This window comes from Mirounga leonina, unplaced genomic scaffold, assembly GCF_011800145.1.
Source record: "Mirounga leonina isolate KUSES-001 unplaced genomic scaffold, KU_Mleo_1.0 Mir_152, whole genome shotgun sequence".
Taxonomy (NCBI): Eukaryota; Metazoa; Chordata; class Mammalia; order Carnivora; family Phocidae; genus Mirounga; species Mirounga leonina.
The window spans coordinates 7,985,347-8,011,083 of NW_023270380.1; the positions used below are offsets into that span (position 1 = coordinate 7,985,347).

Sequence of the window (25,737 nt, forward strand, 5' to 3'; positions counted from 1 at the left end):
TTGCTATAGTTAAGATATTATAGGTTTGATATATCAATATATAATATAAATCATAGTAAATACATTATATAATATTAATATATAAGCTACCATTACTTTATGATGACAATTATTTTACTACTTAATATGAAAAAATTCAACATGTTGTGATAGATTTTGTCTCTTTGGGGGGAAAGCAAATCATTTGTATGTTAAATTCTCTTCTGTTTTTTTTTTTTTTTTTTCACAGTAGGCCAAAACTATTACAGTATGTTATTATCCTGAAAATATCTTCCATGTGTGATTTATTGCTACAAAGAAATTTAACATGCACAAAGAAGTGGATATGGGACAATTATCTTAATTTTGATGTTCAAGTATACCCTCTTAATAGAATAATACTCATTACCCAGTGAAAATTAGACCCTGCATTTAAAGTGACCCTGAGGCACAGACATAAAATTTAACAAAAATCACAAAAGAACCCTGATGTAGCATGGCAGTATTCAGATGTAAACAGGTCATCCAGAGATAATCCTGAATATTTATGTTACACCAATTAGTATATTACATCTGTTTCCACTAGAGAGGGGTTAATGCCCTAGGGAGACAAGTCTGCAGATTACATAAAAGGCTAATATATTTTCTAATAGTTTTATATGTATCATGTGCATGTGTTTCATATTTGAAAGCAAGCATCTATCAAAACAAAAATAAACCATATATTCTTACATTTTTCCTCATAAGCAATGAAAACTATAAAACATACTATATCTGAAATTCCCACAGATTTTTCATATATCCGTCTGCTCCTCTAAAATCACAATGTGCATTCTCCTTTTGAAAGTGTGTAGAAAGCACACCAGTGAATGGTAATGAGCTGGGAAGCTGAAAGTAGGACTTGGAAATTAGCAAGAGATGCTAAGAAGGAAAGAGGAAAAGGATTCTCAAAAATAGGGACCAACTGAAAATAAGGAAGATGGAACCACAGACAAGTTAGGAGAGGTTCATAGTTCTGAACTTGAGAAAAGCAGTCACAAATTCTAACACAGCTTTGTTCCGTAGGCAGCTGTCTCTGATCAGGAAAGGAAGAAAATGAAGCGCAAAGGAGATCGATATTCCATGCAGACTTCTCTTATTGTGGCAGCTCTGAAGCGATTGCTGCCCATTGGGTTGAATATCTGTGCCCCTGGGGACCAGGAGCTCATTGCTCTGGCCAAAAACCGATTCAGTATGGTAAGTTTCCTGTGCACACTGGTAATGACGATCACTTGTCCTCCCAACTCTCAAATGTGTAGTCTCCTTCTGCTCACTGCTCTGTGTCAATATTTCATTGGCATTAAATGTTCTGTTGAGCAGTTTCTCTCTGTAAACTCTACCATTCAGATACAAAGACTGCCTATTTTTTTTTTTTTTGTGGCTGTTTTTCTTTCTAAATTATGTTAATCACCTTCAGAGACTACTCAGGAACCATAGGGAAAAGATGCAAACAAGTTCCTGGTAGTGGAAAAAAAAATGGATTCCATATGAACTCCTATATAAAATTTGTTATGAGACGTCTCTTCAAATTTTTGAGGGGTAATCTTTCACTGTTAGAAGAATCATCTGCTGTGCTGATGGTGGCTGGATAAGGTGTTGACTTTTTTTTTTTTTAAAGATTTTATTTTATTTATTTGACAGAGAGAGAGACAGCTAGAGAGGGAACACAAGCAGGGGGAGTGGGAGAGGGAGAAGCAGGCTTCCCGCTGAGCAGGGAGCCCGATGCGGGGTTCCATCCCAGGACCCTGGGATCATGACCTGAGCAGAAGGCAGATGCTTAACGACTGAGCCACCCAGGCGCCCCAAGGTGTTGACTTTTAAATCAGCAGCTCTTCTCTTTTGCAACCTTTGAAATTTAAGTTTTCCAGATCTCTTTATGGCCCCTGTGTTTTCTCTTCATGGCTACGCAGATGCAATTTTACAAAAATATACATTGGGATTACTATTTTATATTTAGGGAAATTGGAGCGCATATTCTTCCTCTGCCTGTTCCCACACTGAATGAAGCACCTTTCTGTGTATCCAGAGTTTAACACTGTGAGATAATTAAGGGGATGTTGTAGCAGAGTGGACTGCATGGATGCAGTTCTGCTAACAGTTGTTCTAGTATTTGATTCTCAGGATATGCTCCTTGTTATTACTGGAGCATGGGGGATATCATTAAGTGCCAAAATTACTTGGTGGAGATTTCAGAGAATAATGGAGACATACTTCTGTTTGAACCCAAGGGAACATGGTTCTCCCACTTCCTGTGAACTGGAAATTCTCTTCCATTGAGTCTTAACGGCACTTACTGTAGAAATAAAGTAGGTTGTTATCTTGTTTCTAGTCACAGCAGTATCAAGAAATTATCTGAAAAAGAACCCCCCCAAATTTGTGACATGTATTTAAATCCTGTAAATATGTTTATTTTGACATACACTATTTCAAAAGCAGTGAGATTTATTTCTGTTGACTTGTGACAGTTGATGCATTGTAAGACTTCTTTTAGGTAACATTTATTTCTTGACAGAAAGACACTGAGGATGAAGTACGAGATATAATCCGCAGTAATATTCATTTACAAGGCAAGGTAAGCCAGATTTAACCACATTTAGTATTTATGAATTAGTTAATCTCTCTTTGAATAGTACTACATATAATGTTACTTCAGCAGTTAAGAAAGTAGAAATATAATACTTTAATCAGTCTTTATTCTACTTGCAAACCTTTTGGTATTAAAGACTCTCAAGATAACAAATGATGGATTTTTAAAGTAGATCATCAAAGAATCTCAGACTTTGAAGAAAATCTGTCATGATTTGAAATAAAGGTTGGAAATTTCCTTCACTAGCTGTATTTGAGGACTTTTGGGGACATGGAGACAGGTGTCCCTAAGAATTTAAACTTTTACATCTAGTGACCAGAAATTAAATATGTGTATTTAAGAGTCATTAATACATAGGAGATATTAAGAATTGCCATAATAGGAATGAATGAATTTACCTAGGGAGGTGAAGGAAAACATGAATGGAAATCATGAGAACGCTACTTATTACTGTTGGGTAAAAAAAAAAAAAAAAAAATTGCTAGAAGTACGTTTTGTAGTCCAGTAAGCATTTACTATTATTTGGAATTTTTTTCATACTAAGAGATAAATTGTTCATATGTTTATAGAACCTCCTATGTAGTGTATGAAATCTAGCAGCTTATTATTTTGATTCAGTGTATTTGCTTCCATTCTGGTGTCCCTTCTGGAGAATTTTCTCAATTATGAAAATGTCCAAATGTCAAAAAGTAGTGACTACAATATAATGTTTGCTTTTCTGGGTATTAAAATGTTTCTTTCCAAGATCAAAACCATATTCTTTTTCTTTTAACACTTAGGACTACAATATGATAAAGGTGAGATGTACCTTTGCAATATTCACAAGAAATAAATATTGATTAAAACAAATTTCATGTGCACTTTGATGTGTATGTACTCAGTCATACATTTAGTTATAAACTTGTCTAGAACAGGAGATGAATTCCTATTAGAGCTTGATCCCTTTTCAGATAGCAAAAAGATTGTGAACATTTTAAAATGTACTAATAGATCTTCCAACTAAACCTCAAGTGGAGGGTTTATGCTACATATATGGGTATTTATGGAGATCATGTAGTCCTTGAAAGGGTCTCCCAGGGGACTCAAGACCGCACTTTGAGAACCATGGTCTAGGACAACCACTACCAAGTAGAGTCAGGAGATGTTTAGTACCTCTTAAGGAAGGTCTGTGCTTCTCTCGGGAAATAATCAAATGAAAAAGGTTGTCTTGAAGAAGCAGAAGGAAATTCTTTTTTTTTTTTTTTAAAGGTTTTATTTATTTATTTGACAGAGAGAAACACAGCTAGAGAGGGAACACAAGCAGGGGGAGTGGGAGAGGGAGAAGCAGGCTCCCCGTGGAGCAGGGAGCCTGATACGGGGCTTGATCCCAGGACCCTGGGATCATGACCTGAGCCGAAGGCAGACACTTAATGACTGAGCCACCCAGGCGCCCCAGAAGGAAATTCTTCCATTATATTCTAGAGGTTACTTGTAGGAGTACTGTGGACAATTTATATTGTGTACTGGGGAGTCAGGAAGAAAGAATAGCAGAGAAGGAAACACGTACATAATCAACATTTCACTTCAAAATGGATGAGACCTGAAAATAAAGTGGTAATGAATACATAGATTTTCTTTTTGACATTTCAGTCTATACTTGTGCTGCGACTTAGGCACACATATTATGGAGCCATACAGATTAACAGAAGATGAATTCTTTTGTTCCTAACACCTTCTCAAATATATTGTCTTGAAATTGTAGGACTGGTAATCCTGGGAGCCAGAAGGAGTAATTTTATATTAGAAAGAATAAAGATTCTACTTATCTTGCCAAATACAAGTAAACATGTGTTAAAATTCAGAAGTACCAAACACAGTCCTCAGATGAAAAAAGTATATGGGAAAAAACATTTCGTTTTATCAAAGGACAAATGGTGTTTACAAGTCATTCAGTGTTTGCCTCTAGGTGAAAGTTATTTTTCACATTTCCAACTCTGTTTTCTCAGACTAGGAGTTGTGAAGTTTCCGATGTTGTCCATTTACCTTTGCTTCATTACCCTTTGTCTCCCATTCTTAATGGAAATTTGAAAGGGGAAGAGAAATATAAGGGGATTGCTTTGCCTGTTTTTAATGACATAGTTATTTCTGTTATTTCTTTGCAGTAATGTGATCTGTTCCTTGTAAGGATGCTTGTATTTTTCAGTTTCTATGATTTTATAATAATCCTTCTCAAAAACATACAGAATTCAGTTATATCTCCCACTCAGGAAAATTGACAGTGTTAAAAAGACTCCTTTATTATAGAATATGACTTTATTAACCTTCCATCGGTTTATATTGCTATCTTTGTTTCAGTGAAACTGAGCTCACTGGTAGAGTCCCTCTATTTATAGTTAAGTGTGATCCCATATCATTGCCTGTGAAAATAAGTATGTAGATCTTTCAGTGTTTGTGAAAGGGGAAGAGAAAGATAGAAGGTTGCTTTGTCTACTTCCTTGCCTTGACTATGTCCAGCTCATCCTTACGTCTTAGGCAAAACTTCCCATGTTCAGGGGAATCTTACCAACCACCAGCATGTTAAGTTGAAGCTCACGATACCTTATATTTCTCTTCAGTAGCCTTCATCACAATTGTACATATTTAATTTCTATCTTCTCCACTAGATGATTAATTTCATGAGTATGAGATCACTCTCTGACCTGATCTCTGCACAGAGTTTTGACACTGGGCTACACTCAATAAAGTAGGTCTTCCCCCCTTTAGGTTGTAACCTTGTATTTTTGAAACTTTTTCCTTTTTTCTGCAGTTGGAGGATCCTGCTATCAGATGGCAAATGGCTCTTTACAAAGATTTACCGAACAGGACCGAAGATACATCAGATCCGGAGAAGACTGTGGAAAGAGTATTAGATATAGCCAATGTGCTTTTTCATCTTGAGCAGGTTAGATTCTGCATTGATTCCATTGTATTTGCCTTAACCATGTAAGCGCATTTTAAATGATTCATTGTTAGCTGTGGGCCAAAAAACATATATGTTTAGCATATTTATTATAAAGAATATATGATTCAGGAGCGCTTACATCTAATAAGCAAAATTTCCAAGCTTATAATTTTTGTAGCAATATATAGCTAATGTATTTTGGGATATCACAGCCTTTGTTTTTTTGTCTTTTCTCAAGATATTTCTGTGATTATACAGATAAATAGGATTATATATTTAATTTTAAATCATTCTAACAAAAATTTCAAGAGTTACCTGATTCCATGTTCTACATATCATTTTTTATTACTGCTCATAACAACATGTTTGAGATGCTGTCACTAGTTTAGTATTTGAATTTTTTTTTGGTCTTTTGCTTCACCTTTCCTTTTATTATAGGTATTTTTGAGTTAATTTTCTCCAAGATCAGCAATAAATTACATTTAGAGAAGAGCAGTGCATTGATATTAAAATTGTGTGAGAATAGTGTTTTTATATAATTTTTCAGTTGTATCCTACCTTAAACTACAAAGTTCACTATGTGTTTGATTTCCTTATTCATTATTCAGCAATTCCCAAACCAATAATAGTTGAAACATTATCCATCCATGGGTTATATTGTTGTGTAAGGAATCTTCTGGTTAGGTAAAATATGTGTTAGATGTTTTATTCTAGCGACATATATTGATAACTGTATTCAATTGTAATGAGCGAAGTCATATGTAGTGAGATTCATTCTATGACGCAGCCATTCCCTCCATGAACGTTTATTGTATGCACTACCGTATGGCAGAACTCTGCAGGTTCTGGGGATTGAATGCTGTCTCTCGACTCAAGTAGGTCATGCCGTAGTAGAGCATGTGGACACATAAATAGATAAAGATGTAATGATACAGATGTGCCGGGACACAAAATGTGCTGAATAGACATACAAGGAGTCCAGACAGTCTCGTTGCCAAGTAGGTGATCTCCATAATCTTAAAGGAATTTTCTAGGAAAAGGTAAGGGGGTCAGATTTTAGTTAAGGTCAACTATTCTTCACATTGTTAAGAATATGAGTAAAAAGAAATCATCAATTACCAAAGACTAGAAAAGAGTGAAAGATGGGCCACAAGAGGAATTCATGCCTTCAATGCCTCTATTCTAATGTTAATTTGTCCCTCATTCATTGAGTAGCTTGCGAAGAATATCTTCACTTGCTCAACTCAATGCGAAAACAGTGGATGCGTAGCAGATACTTGATTTATCTCCCGTATCAGCAACCTTTGCAATTGTATATTTTATTTCTTTTTTTTTTTAAGATTTTATTTATTTGAGAGAGAGAGAGAGACAGAAAGCCCCACAAGCAAGGAGAGTGGCAGGCAGAGGGAGAAGCAGGCTCCCTGCTGAGCAAGGAGCCCGATGTGGGGCTGGATCCCAAGACCCTGGGATCATGACCTGAGCAGAAAGTAGAGGATTAACCAACTGAGCCACCCAGGTGCCCCTGCAATTGTATATTTTATACTGCACATCTGGTCATTGGTCCCATGAGAGTAACCTGTCCCCTTGCAATTTCCTAATACTCAAACTCAAGCCGTGCCAACACATCAGCACCTCCCGGCATTCAGACAGTTAGAAGAAACCTCACTATTCAGGGACTTTTCATGTATAATAAAATGCTCTGCCAAGTGGTAAGCTTCATGATGACGGACACATTTTCTACCATGTTCACAACTGGATCTTCAACGCTTCGGTACTTTATTGTAATTGTTGACTGCCACCCACACCGATCAGAATGCCGGATTCCCACAGAAAGCTAGTCTGTACAGACTGAATCTCAAAATGGAACTTGAATGCATTGGATCTAGTTGAACAGTACTACCCTTGATTCACTTAACACAGTCATCCAGAAGAAAACAGAAGAGGACAATTGTCAGAAAGTGTTTACTGATCCTTGGAGGGATGACCATCACAGAAATAAGTGTTTTCCAATTATACAAGTTGCTTCGTTAAAATTTCTAAACCACTGTAGTCCAGACATTGTTAATGCATTATGACATTCATATTTTGACCCTTTACCACAAAGGATAATAGATTTTAGTTTTATTTTTTTTAGGTAACGCAACATTTTTATTTCTTACAGAAATCTACATGTATGCGCCGGAGATATTACAGTCTGGGAAGTACAGTGTTCAATTACCTAGAGACTACTAATTAATTTAGAATTACATGTTGGGTTTTTTTTCCTGTCTAATACTTATAATTAATCTCTTTTTCGTCTTGGAGCTCCAAACACCATTAGCTAAATATATAGCTTGCTTGCCTCATTTACTACAACTTTGAATTCTCGTTTGTCTCTCTCTAACAAAATAATTACGTATTTTAACATTTTTGCAAAATTAAATTCTTTACCTCACTCCTAGTAATGTGTTCCTCACTCCTAATAATGTGTTCCCGAAGCCTTGTCATCTTCTCTCCATCCTATTATATTAAGGAACAGTTGAATTTTCGGTAGAATTTTCTGTGTCTGCCTCTATTCCTGTTGACTGCTGTAAACTCTTAGGATAAAATTGGTTTAAATGGGTACATAAGTAAGTAGGTTATTTTTTTGCGTAGACAGAAAATATGTTTTAGAACCATAACCAAATTCTGAAAACATGATTTTATGTAAAATGGTTTTATATTTCTTTGATTTTTAGAGATGACATAGCTTCTTAAGTACACAGTACTGGGGAAATATTATATTTTGACTAAAGAAAATATGAAACATTTAAACCTATTTCCAATTTAACATTGGGTTACCTCTAGGACATGGGTTTTTCCATAATAATTGTAAGGTACTCGAAATTGAAATTGAAATTCCAAAAGTTTTTAATCTAAAAGGCACAGCTGTTTAATACTGTATTTTTGAGGGTAGTCCAGGGTTTAAATATTTAATTTTTTTTTTGTATCCTTTTACCTCAGGTGGAGCATCCACAGAGATCGAAGAAGGCTGTATGGCACAAACTGTTATCCAAACAGAGGAAAAGGGCAGTGGTAGCCTGCTTCCGGATGGCTCCGTTATACAACCTGCCAAGGTCAGACTTTTTTTAATGTCTGTAATAGATTGAAGTTATTTTTTTCCCTACTAAGCAGTAGGAGTATAGTGTCCATTTTAACATGAGTTCAATAGTCTGAGAGACAGATGGAAGAGATGCTTTGGTTCTTCTGTGTAATACTTGAGTTTGTTTTTCTTCGCTGGGTATTCCCAGAGGACTAAGGTCTACAGTGTGATTGTTAAATACTCTTAAATACTGAGGAAAATCTGCTCACATATGTAAGGCGGGGTGGGGTAATTAGGAACTCAGACAACCTTGATTTGAATCCTGGCATCTCAGCTGATGGCTGCCTGACATTGGTCAAGTTTCTTCATGTGTACCGTGATGAGATTTGCCTCATGGACTTGTTCAGATGACCTAATGGGTTGAGGTACAGGGTGCTTAGAGCTGAACTTAACACTATACATGTTAATTGTTATTTATTATTTTGAGGGATTGTCTGTCTTGGGGAGAAGAACTGATATGGAACTAGTTCATGGAGATAACATCACTGCGTTCAACAGACGCCCCCCCCCCCCCACCTTCTCTTACAGCGGGCATACTTGTTAATAGAGTAATAACCTGGTACATTGGAGTCTGGCTCCATGGCCGAGGTGCCAGTTCTGCCTCCTTGTAGTTTTCCCAAGAAACTGTGCCCATTCCACTCGGAGCTTTGTGTCAGTGGCATCATCCCCACATCTGGTAAACAGGACTTGGCTCAGCTGCATCTCTTTTTTGGAGCATGCTCTTCCATTCCTTGCAAATGGAATGCTTCATCCTCTTTGTTTCTAGGATGCTTTTCCAGACCTCTAGCTGTGGGCCCGTTCCTGTAGCGTTGGGCCTGTTTGTCTCTCTGATCTGGACTTTGAGATCCTTTAGAGTGGTGTTCAATTTTATATCCTCAGTACCTAGAACTCTGACTTGCAGTACATGTTTGAATAAATAAATGAGTCAGGGAGTAAAACAAAACAAAAAAGAAACAAACTTCACACATTCCCCTTTCACTAAGACAGCTGGACTCCTTGCTCTGACACACTCACTGAGTATAAAAATACATGAATTTCCCCCTCAGACCATGTACGCCTTTTAAATTCTCTGACTCCGTTATGAGGTCACCAGTTAGTCAAGAGAACATTAACTTTGAGTTCATTGTCTTATTCCTTTTCTGTTCACTCCTATCCAGTCATTCTCCAAGTTCCATCAGATTTTTTCTTTGAGCTGCTTCACAGGGATACTCTTCCCTGAATGGCCACCTCTTCAGCTCACTTGTTTATCGCCTCTTATCAGGTTGATGGCAGCAGATTCCGAGCTCATTTCCCCGATGTCACAGAGTCTGCTGATCCACTCCCTCTGATAAAACATTTTCAAAAGTGTATCCCTTTTTGGGGTGGCTTTCAAAGCTGGTGCTTTGGGGAAATGCACTCAAATTCATTTCAGAAACACCCAAGCTTCAACCTATTGAATTAGCATTTCTGTGAGTGCTTAGCAAGTGTATTGTGCAGAAGCTGCTTGGGTGGTTCTGCTGTCCCAGGAAAGCTGAGCCCATCCTTTGTCACGCCTGTTTCATGCACAGGACTTTATGGCGATCTCTAGCAGTTCCAGGTGCATCGTCAGTTCCTTCCATTGACTTTCCAGACTCTTCGTAAACCTATCTGAGCATATGGCTCATAACTGCATAGCCCGCCCTTGGTACCGCTAGGCTCAGCTTTCCATCCTGTGATGGCACATCTCCTTTTAACACTTCTGATATTCTCTTAGGATGTTTCCTTATGGTCATAACTTTCTTTTATCCTTTCTTATGGTGGCGTCTTATCTGTACCTCTCATCAACTTCATGATGAGTTTATTGATTCTTTTAGTCTCCAGTGCTCTTTTATTTCATAGGCAACCATTTAAACTTCAGTATCCTAGGATTTAGTCTTTGGATACATACTCCTATTAAGTTCACGTAATACATTTTGTTTTGTAATCCTCAGGGTCTGTACCAAATGTTAACTCAAACACTGAATAATTCCTTTATGAACGCTTAGTACATGGTTTATCCAGAGCCACCTTATTGTCATAATAGCTACCACTTAATGACCATCTGTCTACCCACTGTGCTTTACATTGTTTATCTCCTTTTACATCTTGCAAAACTGAAGTACAGATGGGGTTCTCCTAGTTTTATCAATGGAAAAAGTGAAAGTTGGTAAAGTGAATAACTTGGCCGGTGTGTTGTGAAGCTTAGAAATGGCCGAGCCAGAATTTGAATGTAAGTCAGCCTGTGATCTGAGAAGCCTTGCCTTCTTCACTACGATGTATTGCCTCTGCAATCATGAGTAGAAAGTTTGTTGTTTTATCTTTCTTAGTGCATGGAAAGTCCAGTGATAAAGCACTAATGAATACTTTTCCAGTGTATTTAAAAAATTCTTTGTTTGAAATTGTGCTTATCTTTTAGGCACCGGGCTGTCAATCTCTTTCTTCAGGGATATGAAAAGTCTTGGATTGAAACAGAAGAACACTACTTTGAAGATAAGCTGATAGAAGATTTAGCAGTATGTTTTAATGGGGTTATAAGATGAAAGAGGGTTTGGGTTTGGTGGAATAACACTGGTGTGAGCACTTATCATATTGAAGAGAAAATATCATTGTAGCGTATCCATCCTGGGAAACTTATTCTTGATTGTCATTGCATTCAGTGTTTAGGGAAAATTTTATCCTTATTTCAGAGAGCTCTCTTCAACACCATGCAATTCAGAAGTGAAGCTGAATGATAGTTTATTATTAACCAAATGTTGATTCCATTATTCTCTTAAATTCTTCCTCAAAGCCCCTTTAACCACCTCAGAACCAGTATAGAGCTATACAAGCTGAACCATAATGAAGTTATTCACCAAACATAAGTGAAGGTTAACAAAGCCAATAAAAAGTAGCTGGTTTTTAAAAACACACAGGGCAGAGAATGATAGACTGGATACAAGAAGGACAGGAAGTCATGGTAAATGTAGATGGCAAGTAGATTTTTGGTTCCACCATGCTGTGCTGGTAAGGACGCTCTTGTACTGAGAGCAGAGCACTCTGGACAGCCATTGTCTTATTCTTTTCTAAGTTGTGGATCTGTTAAAATATCTGATTAAAGCCATCTTCTCAGGAAAATTTATAAGCATATGGTCTGGTAGAATTTTGCAGACTAGTTGGAGGCTTCATGATTCCCAACTTAATGACCTCCTGTCTAAAAGTTATTTTTCAACTCACAAGTTATCAGGGAATATTGGATAAACTGATACAATTCATGAATGCTTGACCTTGATTTTCCCCATATATTTTAAGTGAATTCAGTTTGTCTTTAGAACCAAAACAACCCATAGAATATTAGATAGCTTATAGAAATTTACCCAGTATCTACAATATTAAGCCATAAATCCAGGAAAAGAAGATCTTTTATGTAGAGAAAAAATCAGTCTGTGTTAAAAATAGAGCTACCCTACAACCCAGCGATTGCACTACTAGGTATTTACCCCAAAGATACAGATGTAGTAAATAGAAGGGGCACATGAACCCCAATGTTCATAGCAGCAATGTCCACAATAGCCAAACTGTGGAAGGAACCGAGATGCCCTTCAACAGACAAATGGATAAAGAAGATGTGGTCCATATATACAATGGAATATTACACAGCCATCAGAAAGGGTGAATACCCACCATTTGCATCAACATGGATGGAACTGGAAGGGATTATGCTAAGTGAAATAAGTCAAGCAGAGTCAAGTAGAGAAAGACAATTATCGTATAGTTTTACTCATTCACTCAAACTGAGGGTTACAGAGCAGAGGGGGTTGAGGAATGGGGTAGCCGGGTGATGGCTATTAAGGAGGGCACATGTTGTGATGAGCACTGGATGTTATACATGACTAATGAATTGTTGAACACTACAACAAAAACTTATGATATACTATATGCTGGCTAACTGAACATAATAAAAAAATAAAAATGAAAAAAGAAATCAAGAAAAAAATCAGTCTGAATGTGTAAGGCAATAGAGATAGAAAAGTCATTAAACCATTCAACAAACAGTCAAGATTAACTAATTCTACATTGAGTAAAAATGCTTAATAATTTTCCTCGTGTTAGAAATTCTAATAGTACAAAAGTATTCTTTTTAAGTTTAAAGTAACTGAAAAGAAAAAAAAAAAACATGTAAGTGGTTCAAGCATTAAGTCATTTAGCATTCTTTACCTGACATTGTTTGTGTAGGCAAGGAAAATGTTTTGTTTGATAATAATCAGTTTTCACTGCTCTGTGAACTAAATGTTTATACTTGGAGTGACTGAGGATTTTGTTGTAATTCTTTGCAAATTGAGCCCTCCCTAAAGCTGAAATTTCTGTAACAAATACACTCCCAGTTGTGAATCTGCTTCTAAGAATAGCATTCAGAATTTTTAAATGATGTGAGTCATCCTTGCTCACAGTGTCTTTTGGTCCAATTATTAAATATCTTTTTTTTTAAGCTGCATAGTTTTGCATTGATTAATGTAACACACACACATGCATGCACAATGTATATAAAATACACATGTGCATGCACAGTGCCTAAAAGCACACACACTTGCATGCACATTGCATGTAAAACACACACATGCACACGCACGCCAGAGCAGGAAGAAGATGGCTTTCCTTTTAGTCATTGTTCCTGACCCTCATATTACTCCTGGCTTTGTGTGTGCATTTCATTTAATGTGAAATTTTATCAATTTGGCTTTTTTGTAGAAACCTGGAGCCAACCCTCCAGAAGAAGAGGAAGGCACGAAGAGAGTTGATCCCCTCCATCAGCTCATCCTTCTGTTTAGTAGAACAGCTTTAACAGAGAAATGGTATGGTTGGGAGGGTTCGTGTGAGCATAGGAAGAACAGATAAAGAAACCCCATGTCTGAGTATCTTGTGTTTCACACATTCATGTTGCAATTTCATCTTGTTCTTGTTAGGAGAGAGAATTGTTCCGAGATAGGACCAGTCTGCCATACACCTGTGGACCAACATTCATTCAAGTTCAGGCTTTAATGTCTGTCTGTGAGCTCCAATTTTTTGTAACAATTTTGTCATTAGCTGATGCAGTTGATCCCGAATCTTATGAAATTATTTTTTCTTTATCACAAATGGCCTTTATAAATAAAACAGAAGAGCCCAAAGCAAATTCCAGTACGAAAAAATGTGTGGAGGCCAAGGGTGACCCAAATTTCCTGGGTAGATTGTGTCTCCATTGTGCAGTGGGTCTGAGGAAACCTTTAGGAGGCGGGTGAGCCATCAACTCAACAGGACGTTTCTTTGAGGTCTGTTTTAAGGGCATTCTCCATTTTCTGTGGCTTCTACAGTCTTATTTGTATGAATTCACCAAAGCCACAAAGGCCAAACCTCTGTGTAGTTAAACCTCTATGTCCTTAGATGCCCAGTAATCAAAATGGGCTCAGCATTTGCTCATAATAGGGTGCACTGCAGAGATTCTGTGGATGAAATCTTTCAGAGGTTATAAAACATTTATCTGCCTCCCTGCCATGCAAAAGGGAGCCTGCTTTCCCCTAGGCTTCACTCTCATTCCTGCAAAAGCTGGAAGATAATTTAATGATCAGTCCTATCCACATGAGTCTTTTGAGAGTCTAGACGAGTTCATTTGACCTCTATGCATGCCGTAATAATGCACATTTCTCCCTCTTAGCCAGTGTGATCCATCCTTCTCTCACGATGTCTCTCTCTCTATTATTTCCTAACTAACAAAATCATCTCATCCCTAAGCATAGAGCAACCCTCTGTCTGGCATTGTCAGGTAATGAGGTATTTTCATAAGTGAATTTTTCTGATGGCTGAACCTTAAAACTGCTAAAATAACTTTGCAAATATTAGGTACTTTCTGATGGAAACCTTTCTTCATGAATTAATGGTTTCCATATGTCTTAAGAAGAAGATATTAAACACATTTCTTAATTTTTAAGAATCACTATATTTTTGAACAGTGTAGTAACATAATAATTTGGGGAATCTTCCCATCAAATGTCAAGTATCACTTCTGCTGTCAAAAGCCCCTACCTCGTTTCAACTTGCTTGTTTCAGCTTGTGTAGTTTCAAGAAAATTAAAGCTGTTACATTTGTATGTAAATCAGTAGACCATTTATTTTGTGAGACTTGAAGGCCTCTTCTGGAAGGTAAGATGGGTCAGCTGTTTAGGTCTGAGATCTTTGCTGTCTGATTCTACCATATTTTTGAATGATGACTTTGCCTAAGTTTTGTATTTACTTCATTTTAAAAGGGCATACTGGTTGAAAAATAAAGGTTATTTTATACAGTGATGGCAGTTTTACATATGACTAGCCTCCTACTTAAAAACTCACGTTTTCTTCTTGTTTTTCATAGCAAACTGGAGGAAGATTTTTTATATATGGCTTATGCAGATATTATGGCAAAGGTAAGTAAATATATCTTGATTTTAATGTTTAATTTTAATAAAGGAAAATCATTTTCATCTGACAAAGGATAAAGAATCTATGTATTTCTGGGTCCAAATAAAATACTGTTAAATCTTAGAAACCTAAAGGGTATTAATCTCAATTTTCCACTTGTTGCATGAGTCTCTGTTCTGACTTCCTTTACAGATAATCATTGTTTGCTCTCTTAACATTTTTTTTATGGGGAGCTCATTAAGTTTCCAAACATTCATTCATTCATTTAACAAATACTCACGGGGCATCAAGGTATTTTGGAGGTAACATGGTGAATAAGAAGGAAATGCACATACCCTTCCTGGAGTTTATAGTCTGATGGAGAAGACAAAATGTAAGCAGGTGATTGCAGAAAGCTCTGCTAAGTTTAATGGTAGAGGCGCTATTAGGGGTATAGGGAGGAGGTTGCATAGGAGAGTAGTGAAAGTTGCTTAGGCTAAGGTTTATGGAAGTCCTTGACTGCCTAATGATGAGTGGACCATGCAAAAATAGGAACAGCTCATATTTACTGAGGGTCTATTTCATTTATATCTCACAAGAGGAGGGTGAATGAGGGGATGAGTTTAAAAGAGCAGTCAGGGTGTCTCTGAGGCCTCTGATGTGGGCGACTGGGTACGCAGTGATACCAGATACTGAGATGGGGAGCGCTAGAAGAATTGTAGGCCTGAAGTGAAGGGGAGAGATGGCAAATTTTATTTTGGACATATGAGTTAAAAATGCCTGTAAGACAGCCCAGGGGAGAGGTCAGATACGTGATGAGGCATTCCTGTCTGACATTCAGCATCTCAGGGACAGCTAATAAATACAGATTTGGGTTGTATGCACATTTGAAGGGAATCGAGGCCATACGAGTGGATGGTCTTGCCCCAGGCAGAGAAGGCATCATGAGAGTGAAAGGCCCATGACCACACCTCTAAGGACATGGGTATATAAAAGATGATTAGAAGAAAAGGAACCCATAAAAAAAGGGGGTGGGGAGAGAATCTTAAGTGTGAGCATATGTAGGAGCTGTGGGCCTAAGTGGGTACTCAACAGAACCATATGCTGCTGGGGGTATGGATGAACAAGGTGAGGATTGAGACTTCTCTGGGATTTAGTACATGTGCATCATGTGACCATGGTAAGAACAATTTCAGGAGATTATGGAGAGAGGCCATTGGCGGCATGAGTGCCATATTGTAGGGAAGAAAGTAGAGATTCACATGTGAGATGTGGCCTAGACATTTCTTTACTAGAAGATTGAGAGAGGGGAGAAACAATATAAAGGGACCAATATCTAGATGGAATTGTGATGTTGAAGGGGGATTATTTTTGTTTGCTTGACATTTGTTTACTTTTATGTGAGAGATTTGAACATGCTTCTCTCCTGGTGGGAATGAACCAGTAGAGAGGGCAAGGGAATAATTTGTGGTGTGAGGTCTTGAGTGAATGGGAGCAGGGGAAGAGGACAGGTTCCAGAGCATGAGGAAAAGCTGTGTCTTTCCAACTTTATTTTAAGCTATAACCCCCAATAAGAAACACATTTACCCAGTATATTTATGGAAACATAAAAATAGATATATTGAAAGAAAATTTTCATGAAATTATACCCTTCCAATGAGCAGTAGAGTCTGATATTTTCTATTATATTTAAATAAAAAAATTATTTTAGATCCTGACTCATTAATTAGATTCTGCATCCAATGAATGGGCTGAAACCCATAGTTTAAAAAACACTGAGCTAAAAGATAAAAGAGGGAAGGATATTTCCTCCTTGATCATGGACTCTTAACTAGGATAAATAAGGGCATGAAGAAGAAGGGAGCTGACAAATAAGGAGGTTGTAAAGGAGTCCATAGACTGTTGTCCTCTGCATTTGAAGAACCACCAAGCAGGTGGGCTACAAAGGTGGAACCTCATGGTTTGAGGATAAGATATTCCTGATTGTTAAAGTTCTTCCTTGTGGCTGAAGCAGAATTTGCTTCCTCCTGGTTCTCCTTGTGTCCTAAAGCAGCTCATCTCTTTTGATACATGGTCAAGTATTTGGTGTTGCTCCCTTTCTTCCAAGATTTTCCCCCTTGATAATTAAATCACCTTACTCTTCTTATCGTTAGAGGTATCAGTCTTCCATCACTCAGTTCATTCTACCCCACACATACTCTAGTTTTTTAATATGTGCCACCCAGAAATTAATTGAACACAGTATACTAGTTGTGAGTTCACCTGTGTAGTGCCTATGGGGACCATATCCTCTCTGCACTGCTTAGGATCCCGTACATTTACAATAAATTGTAGGAACTCATTAATTTGAAATTTTTTGCCTCCTTTTGAGCTTGCCTGCCCACCAAAATTCCAAGGCATTTATGAATTTCTATGGAGTTTCATCTCCTACCTATATTGACAATCCATGTATTTTTAATTTTAGTAATTCTTTTTGTTTTTGTTTTTGTTTTTGTTTTTGTTTTTTTAACTAGACTTCTCTCCCACCATGGAGGCCAATGCAGGGCTTGAACTCATGATCCTGAGATTAAGACCCAAGTCGAGATCAAGAGTCGGACACTTAACTGACCAAACCACCCAGGCCCCAGTTTTAATAATTTTTAATATATGTCATCGTTTCTCTAATTAGAGTCAGACCATAGACCAAGGCCAAAATGTTTTTAAAGTTCAGCTCTATCTTCAGTGTTAAATAGCTCCTTAAGTTTATGCTAGCCACGAACTTGATAATTGTGCTTTCCCTGTGTTTATCTCAGTTGCTAGTTTTGATGATTGATATCTAACTTCTTACCAAAGAGTCTCTGGAGGTTGCCTTTCTTCATTTTGAAAATTAGTATCCCAGAAGCTGGTGCAGTCACTATGGAAAACAGTTTGGAGGTTCCTCAAAAAATTAAAAATAGAACTACCCTACAATCCGGTAATTGCACTACAGGATATTTACCCAAAAAATACAAAAATACTAATTCAAAGGGATACATGTACCCTTATGTTTAGAGCAGCATTATTTACAATTGTCAAACTGGAAACAGCCCATGTCTATCGATTGATGGATGGATGGATGAAGAAGATGTGGCATACATATACATGAAATATTATTCAGCCATAAAACAGAATGAAATCTTGCCATTTGCAACAACATGGATAGAGAGCTAGAGGGTATAAAGCTAGAAACAGACTCTTAACTATAGAGAGCAAGCTGATGGTTCCCAGAGGGGAGGGGGTGGGGAATGGGTGAAATAGGCAAAGGGGATTAAAGAGCACACTTATGATGAAAAAAATAATAATAAAAAAAGAATAACCAGATGAGTATTAGTTTTAGTCAGCATTATGAAATACAAATGTAGATCCACTTTACTGACAGTTCACTGAAAATCGCGCATGTGCCTGTGTAGAATAGTTTGAAGAGAGAACTATTTTTTTAAGTACTATGAATTTATCTATTTTTTGCAGAAAATAGTATTTTTTTAGGCTTTGCTATTAATTTTTAATTATGTAGTTAATTAATAAAAGTATTTTTAGATTCATTCACAGGTATAGACCAAAAACTGAAAGTTAAAGAATTAGCTCTTTGGGTGGCTATTTTGGGGGGAAGAATCCAATGACCACAAAGTCCCTAAATTAATTATGAAAACACAGAGAATTTCTAAAGTGGCAAAATAAAGACCTTGAAATGATCTCATGTCTTCTTAATTACAATTCTTACTTGCTATTCATATTTTATTTCCCCACTGCAAGATTAAGATTAAGAAATACAGTAATATGTTTATCAGGAGAAGATAAATACATGTTTTTTGTTTTTTGTTTTAATGATTTGAGGAAGCACCAAGAAGACTCTCTTGTTTAAAAAAAAAGGGGGTGGGGAATCAGCATCCCAAGTTCTGAGACTTTCTCTTGGCCTTCCTGGTTCCTCAGAGTTTATCAACAGTCATTTTATAGTTACATAATGATTATTTTTGCCTTGAGTCTTAGAACTTGAACTCACTTTCAGAGACGTATGCCTTAGTGTCTTTCACCATGCAGGATCTTTTTGAATGCACCACTCACATCTCAATTGGGTTTTTATTTTCAGTCTTGCTGTTTTAACCCCAGGAGCACAGAATTGGGTTAAATCATAGCTCTGGATTCCATGTGAGACTCTCATCATTGGTCCATTATAGAGGCCCACTTTTACAAAGTTAGTGACTTAGTCACTTCTAATAATGTAGCAACTACCCATAAATGCACAACACACAAGAAAAGTTAAACCTTCATAATAACTTACATATAATTGTATGGTCTCCCCCCATTAACTGATACCCCACCTCCCCATAGAAGGAAACCATCATCCTAATCCCATGTTCCAGATACCCTTGCTTTCCTTGTATATCGTTTTCACTTATCATACGTACTTATTAATACATATATATCACGTAAATACAAATGGGAATATATTATAATTATACATATAGTTATATATTTTTTAAATTTTAGTTGTTTTTAACTTTTAAAAGGGCAGTATGCTATATATAATCTCTTGGTACATGTACTCAATACTGTTTTCTAAGGTTCACTGACACTTGTTTGTATTGGTAGAGTTCATTGGATTTGACTATCACGTTATATTCCATTGTGCAACTACACCAAAGTTTATTTACTTACTTTTCTGTTGATAGCCTTTTGTGTTGAATCTGTGGTTTTGCTAATGTGGAAAGGGTTCCAAATTCCTATTCTTCTTTTTTTTTTTTTTAAATAAACAATAGACATTTATTTGTCCTAGGCTGGGAAGTGTAAATCTTGTGTCCTCACATAGCAGAGGGGCAAGGGAGCTCTCTGGGGTCTCTTTTATAAGGGCAGTAATCCCACTCATGGGGTCCCTCCCTCATGATGTAATTACCTCCCAGAGACCACACCTCCAAATACCATCATAGGGGATTAGGTTTCAAATTTTTGGGGAGGAGGATGCAAACTTTAGCGTATAACATATTAACATTAGCATATAAAGCATATAGGAAGTGATCTCAGGAAATCCTAGTAAGTCACTGGGGAAATGAGACAGAGAAAGGAAGGAAGACATCATGAGGGTTTTTTTTTTTATATTTATTTTTTAATTAACATATAATGTATATAGTTCCAGAGATAGAGGTCAGTGATTCATCAGTTTTATATAATACCCAGTGCTCATTACATCACATTCCCTCCAAAACAGAGGATCATAGGGGAAGAGAGGAAAAAAATAAAACAAGACGAAATCAGAGAGGGAGGCAAAGCATAAGAGACTCTTAATCATAGGAAACAAACTGAGAGTTCCTGGAGGAGAGGAAGGTGGGGAGATGGGGTAACTGGGTCAAACTTCCTATTCTTATTCATTTCTACTGTTGTATGAGAGGCAAGAGCTGTGGTAAGGTGTAAGAATGTTCAACTTCAGAAGAAAATGGCAAATGATTTTTCCAGGTTTATTGCATCAAATTACCTTCTTACCAGCAATGTTTAAGAGAGAGTCTGATGAGCCACATCTTTCCAGTATTTGATATTATATGGTTTCTCAATTTCTGTTAACCAAATGGGTATAAGATGGTCTTTCATTGGGGTCATAATTTTCCTTTCTCTTGGCTGATTTCTATATTTAAAAATCACTTCTTGGGGTGTGTGGGTGACTTAGTCATTTGAGCTTTGGATCTTGGTTTTGGCTTAAGTCATGGTCTCGGGATTTTGGGGTCTGGCCCAACATTGGGCTCCACGCTCAGTGTGGGATTCTCTGTCTCCTTCTACCTCTGCCCCTCCCCGTGCTCACGCAGCTCTCTAAAAAATAAACAAACAAATAAAAAATAAATAAAAATCACTCTCTCTGGTGGTAAAATCTGAATCAAACAGCTGATGAGTAGCTCTGCACTTCTCTATTATTATTATTATTATTATTATTATTATTATTATTATTGTTGTTATAGCATCTGCTCTAAACCCTATACTTACTGTTCCTCATTCTCCTTGCTTTGCCTATATCTTGAAAAAAATCATCTTAAATCTTTGTGTTTTTCAAGCCATACTTTATTTTAAACCTGAGATTAATACCCTTTTTTTTTCCTGTCGTGTACACCACCACTTTACAAATTTATCCACATTGGCTTGTGTTGCTGTTGCCACTGCTTTTATCATCATCATGGCCCCTCACACCCGGTTCCCAGAATGCCTCAGTATTGCCCATTACCTGTCCTCAAGAATCTGAAGCCATGGGGCGCCTGGGTGGCTCAGTTGGTTAAGCGACTGCCTTCGGCTCAGGTCATGAAACCTGGAGTCCCGGGATCGAGTCCCGCATCGGGCTCCCTGCTCGGCGGGGGGTCTGCTTCTCCCTCTGATCCTCCCCCTCTCATGCTCTCTATCTCATTCTCTCTCTCAAATAAATAAATAAAATCTTTAAAAAAAATAAAAAAAAATAACAAAAATAAAAATAAATAAATAAAATAAAAAAAGAATCTGAAGCCGTTTCACACAACTGGGATGTTTCTACCATCATGAACAAGATAACCATGTGGAAGTCTCTAGAATGATGCCATCATAAGTTAAACACTCAACAGTATTTCCACTATTTTGACTTTCTGACTGAGAAAATCTTTTCCTCCTCCTTCTCTTACTAACTTATTGAAATATTTAGGATCCACATTAAGTTATACCCAGGGTTCTATCCATTGTTGGTTTTATTAAAATTATCAAACACAATGGTCACCCTCTTAGGAGATTACTCTCACTTCGGTCTCACCCATCAGCTGTCAGATTTAAATCCATACTAAAAGTTTCTGGTTTTGCTTCCTCCATCTTCTGAGGAGCGCCACAGTTAGAAAGGCAACTTAAAAATGTGTGAAATGTACTTGCTCTGCAGAAAGAAATGCCCAGGTTATGTGGGCAAAGTGAAGTGCCCTATTGACTGCTTATGGATTCTCATCACCAATTTTGAATTTTGATCTAGACCCCTGAATGGTCTGAAGTATCCTCTATTTTAGTTTTCTCTCTCTCTCTCTTTTTTTCTTCTAAATTCTCTTACTCCATGCTTCTGCCCCCTTGTGTGTGGATTTTACTCACTTTTTCCTTCCTGGCATATGGTATAACTCCTCTATGCCTGGAGTTTCTCATTTTGATGCAGAAAGCTAAAGCCATCTAATAGAACTGACTCTTTACTTACCATATATACTATATGGATGCAGTTTGGTAGTGAAAAACATATCTCCTATACCTATAAATCCTTTTTCTTCCCAGTACATTAAAAAATTGCAGATCTGCTATAGTTTTCTTGTGGTCCCAGTGTATCCTCAATATATCCAATCAGTAGAAGTTCAAAATAGTTTATAGGTTTGATGAGTTTTGTCAGCTATCCACTCCAAATTGATTTAAGCTAAATAGGTTCTAAAAATCACAAATTTTAACCTCTATATTAGAAGCAAATCCTGCTAAATTTTCATAGAAAGATTTTTCAAATTATTTAAAAATAAATCTTTGTTAAAAAAATTAAAATAAATATTTGTAAAAAATATTTGTCAGCTAGAGCTCTAAATTTTTGAAGGAATTCCAAAAGCAAGCATATCATATGAATTTTATAGATTAAAGCATATCATTGTAACCCAAAATATTTTTTCTGAATGTATTCTTCATCTCAAAACTTGTTTCTTCTCTATATTTCTAAAGATAATGAAATTTATATAGGAGATAATTTGAGAAAATTTAAAACTGCATTTTTTTCTTAAACTGCAATTTTTTTTTTTAAGATTTTATTTTTTTATTTGACAGAAAGAGCACAAGCAGGGGGAGTGGCAGGCAGAGGGAGAGGGAGAAGCAGACTCTTCCCAGAGCAGGGAGCCCGACATGGGATTCAATCCCAAGACCCTGGGATCATGACCTGAGCGAAAGGCAGACCCTTAACTGACTGAGCCACCTAGGCGCCCCTAAACTTCACATTCTCAAGAGACAGATTAGTGTTCTGATTTGCTTAAATAGTAAACATGCTTGTTACCTGATAAAATGCCTGTGCTTTACTTCTGATTCCTAATGCAGAGGAAGGAAACATCAGATAGGTAATCTTAGAGGGCAGATAAGCCAAAATTCCTCTGTGTTTAACATTAGATGCAGAGTATTTACAGAGGACCACAGATTTGCCTATCAGATGTGTTTTACTCAGATTTTCATGGGTTCTTTTTCTTTTTTTAAAGATTTTATTTGTTTGACAGAGACAGCGAGAGCAGGAACACAAGCAGGGGGAGTGGGAGAGGGATAAGCAGGCTTCCCGCCTAGCAGGAAGCCCGATGCGGGGCTCGATCCCAGGACCCTAGGATCATGACCTGAGCTGAAGGCAGACACTTAACGACTGAGCCACCCAGACGCCCTCATGAGTTCTTTTTCTTAAATTCCTGGTTAGCTGATGGTGTGGGAGCCAAGGTGACATTAGCACATAGCAGAACATTTCCGGCACTCTTGAATAAATAATTAACATCTTTATTTCTGTGGGAAAACATGCTATGGGACATCTTTTCCAAACAGCAGAATCCTTTATTTTCTCCCCTGCAAACCATGTTGTCAGTCTTCTTATTCTAAATTGGAAAGGGTGATAGTATTTGTTGAGTGAACAAAAGAACTTGACAGACATTTAGAATTGATCATCGTGCGGGTAGGATCATGTTTTCTGCCCTCGCTCCCATCCCCACTTCATCTCCATACTCAAAATACTGGGAATTACTGAATTGAAACTGTTTTTCTGATTTGTCACTTATATTTAATTACTTGCCACCATTCACTTCACTGATACACTGAGTGCTTGTGGACCAGAAGAAATCTTGAGAAGGGTTGGAACAATCTAACTTTGAAGAGCTATAGGTTTTTTCCCTGCCACGGGTATTGGTTAGTGACCAGCTTCCTTTGGTCAACATGATATTTTCTATTCCCAACCCTAATAATAATAGCAGTTGAGATTGATTAAATGCTTATTATTTTTCAGACACTTAATTATGCAAACAATTTGCATATGTTAATTCATATAATCCTCTCAGGAGCCCTGTTCTTCTTTGTCTTATTTCTACCTTAAATATGAGGAAAAGGAGACCCAGGGAGGTAAAGAAACTTGCCCTAAGCTGAACAGCTAATAATTGGCAGCATCAGGATTTAAAGCAGGCATTATGTGTCCTCAGGCTATGGTCCTAATCATACCACTCTTAAATTTAGCAAGCAAAAACTTTAGCTGTGGCAATAAGATAAGAATATATGCATGGATTAGCATAACTCCTTTATCATTTCTGGGAAAATAACTCAAAATAATGGATTAGTCAGTTATTTTTCTATAAAATAATAATATTAGTAGCAGCTAGAATTTCATTTTCCTTCTTTGGACCAATTACAGTAAAAAAATGAATGTAAAAGATTACAAGATTCAGTTGAAACAATGGACATGCTTTCTGTTAATTTTAATTCACAGTTATTGCATATATCTATATTCTTGCGTTCTAATGACAACATAAAATAAAACAATTATCCTTATCTTTAAGGATAATTTGAACAAGGTAATAAATGCATGAATAAGAGGTACATGTACTATGGTAGGGGTCTCGTCTATATCTCCGTGCTGTGCCTAAAATTGGCAATTTAATATTTTGATTTTGTAAAAGCAAAGCATAATTTTCTTTTAGGTCCTGAATTCGTGGATAATGCCATCTACATTTACTGTATCTAATACATCTGTTTCAACAATGTCGATGACAACTTAGTACAAATGATTTGGTGTTCCATGCTGCATTGTTTTGTACTTTCTGCCTCGACATATTCTAACCCTGCTTTTCTTAATGTTTTCCATGTCTCAGAGTTGTCATGATGAGGAAGATGATGATGGTGAAGAAGAAGTGAAGAGTTTTGAAGTAAGATGGATCTTTCTAGATTTGTCTTTTCTATTTTGAAACATTGTTTCATAGCTTATAACTGACATTTATGTTTCTTGCTTCATGGCTTATTGCAGCTTATTGTGTCAAGGAACTGCATGTCAGAAGCTGGATGGACAAATCTGAGTCCTAACATTTGCTAAAGTTAAGACCAAGGGACGTAGAATAATGAAATAATCCAATAAAACCCATATGTTCAGAATGAGTGTCCCTGAGAACTCTCAGAGAGTGCTTCAGACTGTTCTCATTTCAGTGAATGTTGTGATCTGAAATTTCCAATGGACATTTGAGGAAAATATTTATTGAAGAGCAACATGATATCGAGTTTTTAATTAAACCCTTGGTTGGCTATTTTCTTCTGAAATGAAGAAGTCTTAAAGATCTGGCCTCTTTTGACTTCAGATAGGTCACTCATTCCCTGTACATATGTAGATGGTGGCACACAATGCCCTTTGCTTGCATGAGGCAGGAGTGCATATATTCCTAGGACTGTGTTCTGTTTTATGGTTATTTTCTCAGATGTTCTCAGCTCTTAAATATCCAGAAAATTAGAAATACTGCTCAATGCTAATTAGCCAGAAGGAAAGTAATATTATTTGACCCCATTTGTTTAGATTTTACTTTTGCTTTCTATGAAGAAAAGAGTTGTTGCTAACTACCACTTTTCTCCTTTTTTTTTCTTTTTTTCTTTTTTTTTTTTTTTTAGAATTTTCAAAAAGAAATGAAGTGGAAAGAAATAGATTACATTATTATTTTTTTTCTATTATGTATCTGGATTTTGAGCT

The 25,737-nt window shown here is 36.8% G+C and overlaps 1 protein-coding gene across 1 annotated transcript in view; it reads left to right on the top strand.

The window, feature by feature from the left end:
* The window catches only part of RYR2 (ryanodine receptor 2), a 725,313-nt gene that overhangs the window by 613,257 nt on the left and 86,319 nt on the right, over nucleotides 1–25,737 (top strand). Inside the window, exons 71-79 of the mRNA XM_035008528.1 lie at nucleotides 1,045–1,215; nucleotides 2,531–2,590; nucleotides 5,391–5,525; nucleotides 7,687–7,731; nucleotides 8,508–8,620; nucleotides 11,060–11,156; nucleotides 13,369–13,472; nucleotides 15,004–15,055; nucleotides 24,878–24,931. Coding sequence (XP_034864419.1) covers nucleotides 1,045–1,215; nucleotides 2,531–2,590; nucleotides 5,391–5,525; nucleotides 7,687–7,731; nucleotides 8,508–8,620; nucleotides 11,060–11,156; nucleotides 13,369–13,472; nucleotides 15,004–15,055; nucleotides 24,878–24,931 — 831 coding nt within the window. The remainder of the gene's footprint in view (nucleotides 1–1,044; nucleotides 1,216–2,530; nucleotides 2,591–5,390; nucleotides 5,526–7,686; nucleotides 7,732–8,507; nucleotides 8,621–11,059; nucleotides 11,157–13,368; nucleotides 13,473–15,003; nucleotides 15,056–24,877; nucleotides 24,932–25,737) is intronic.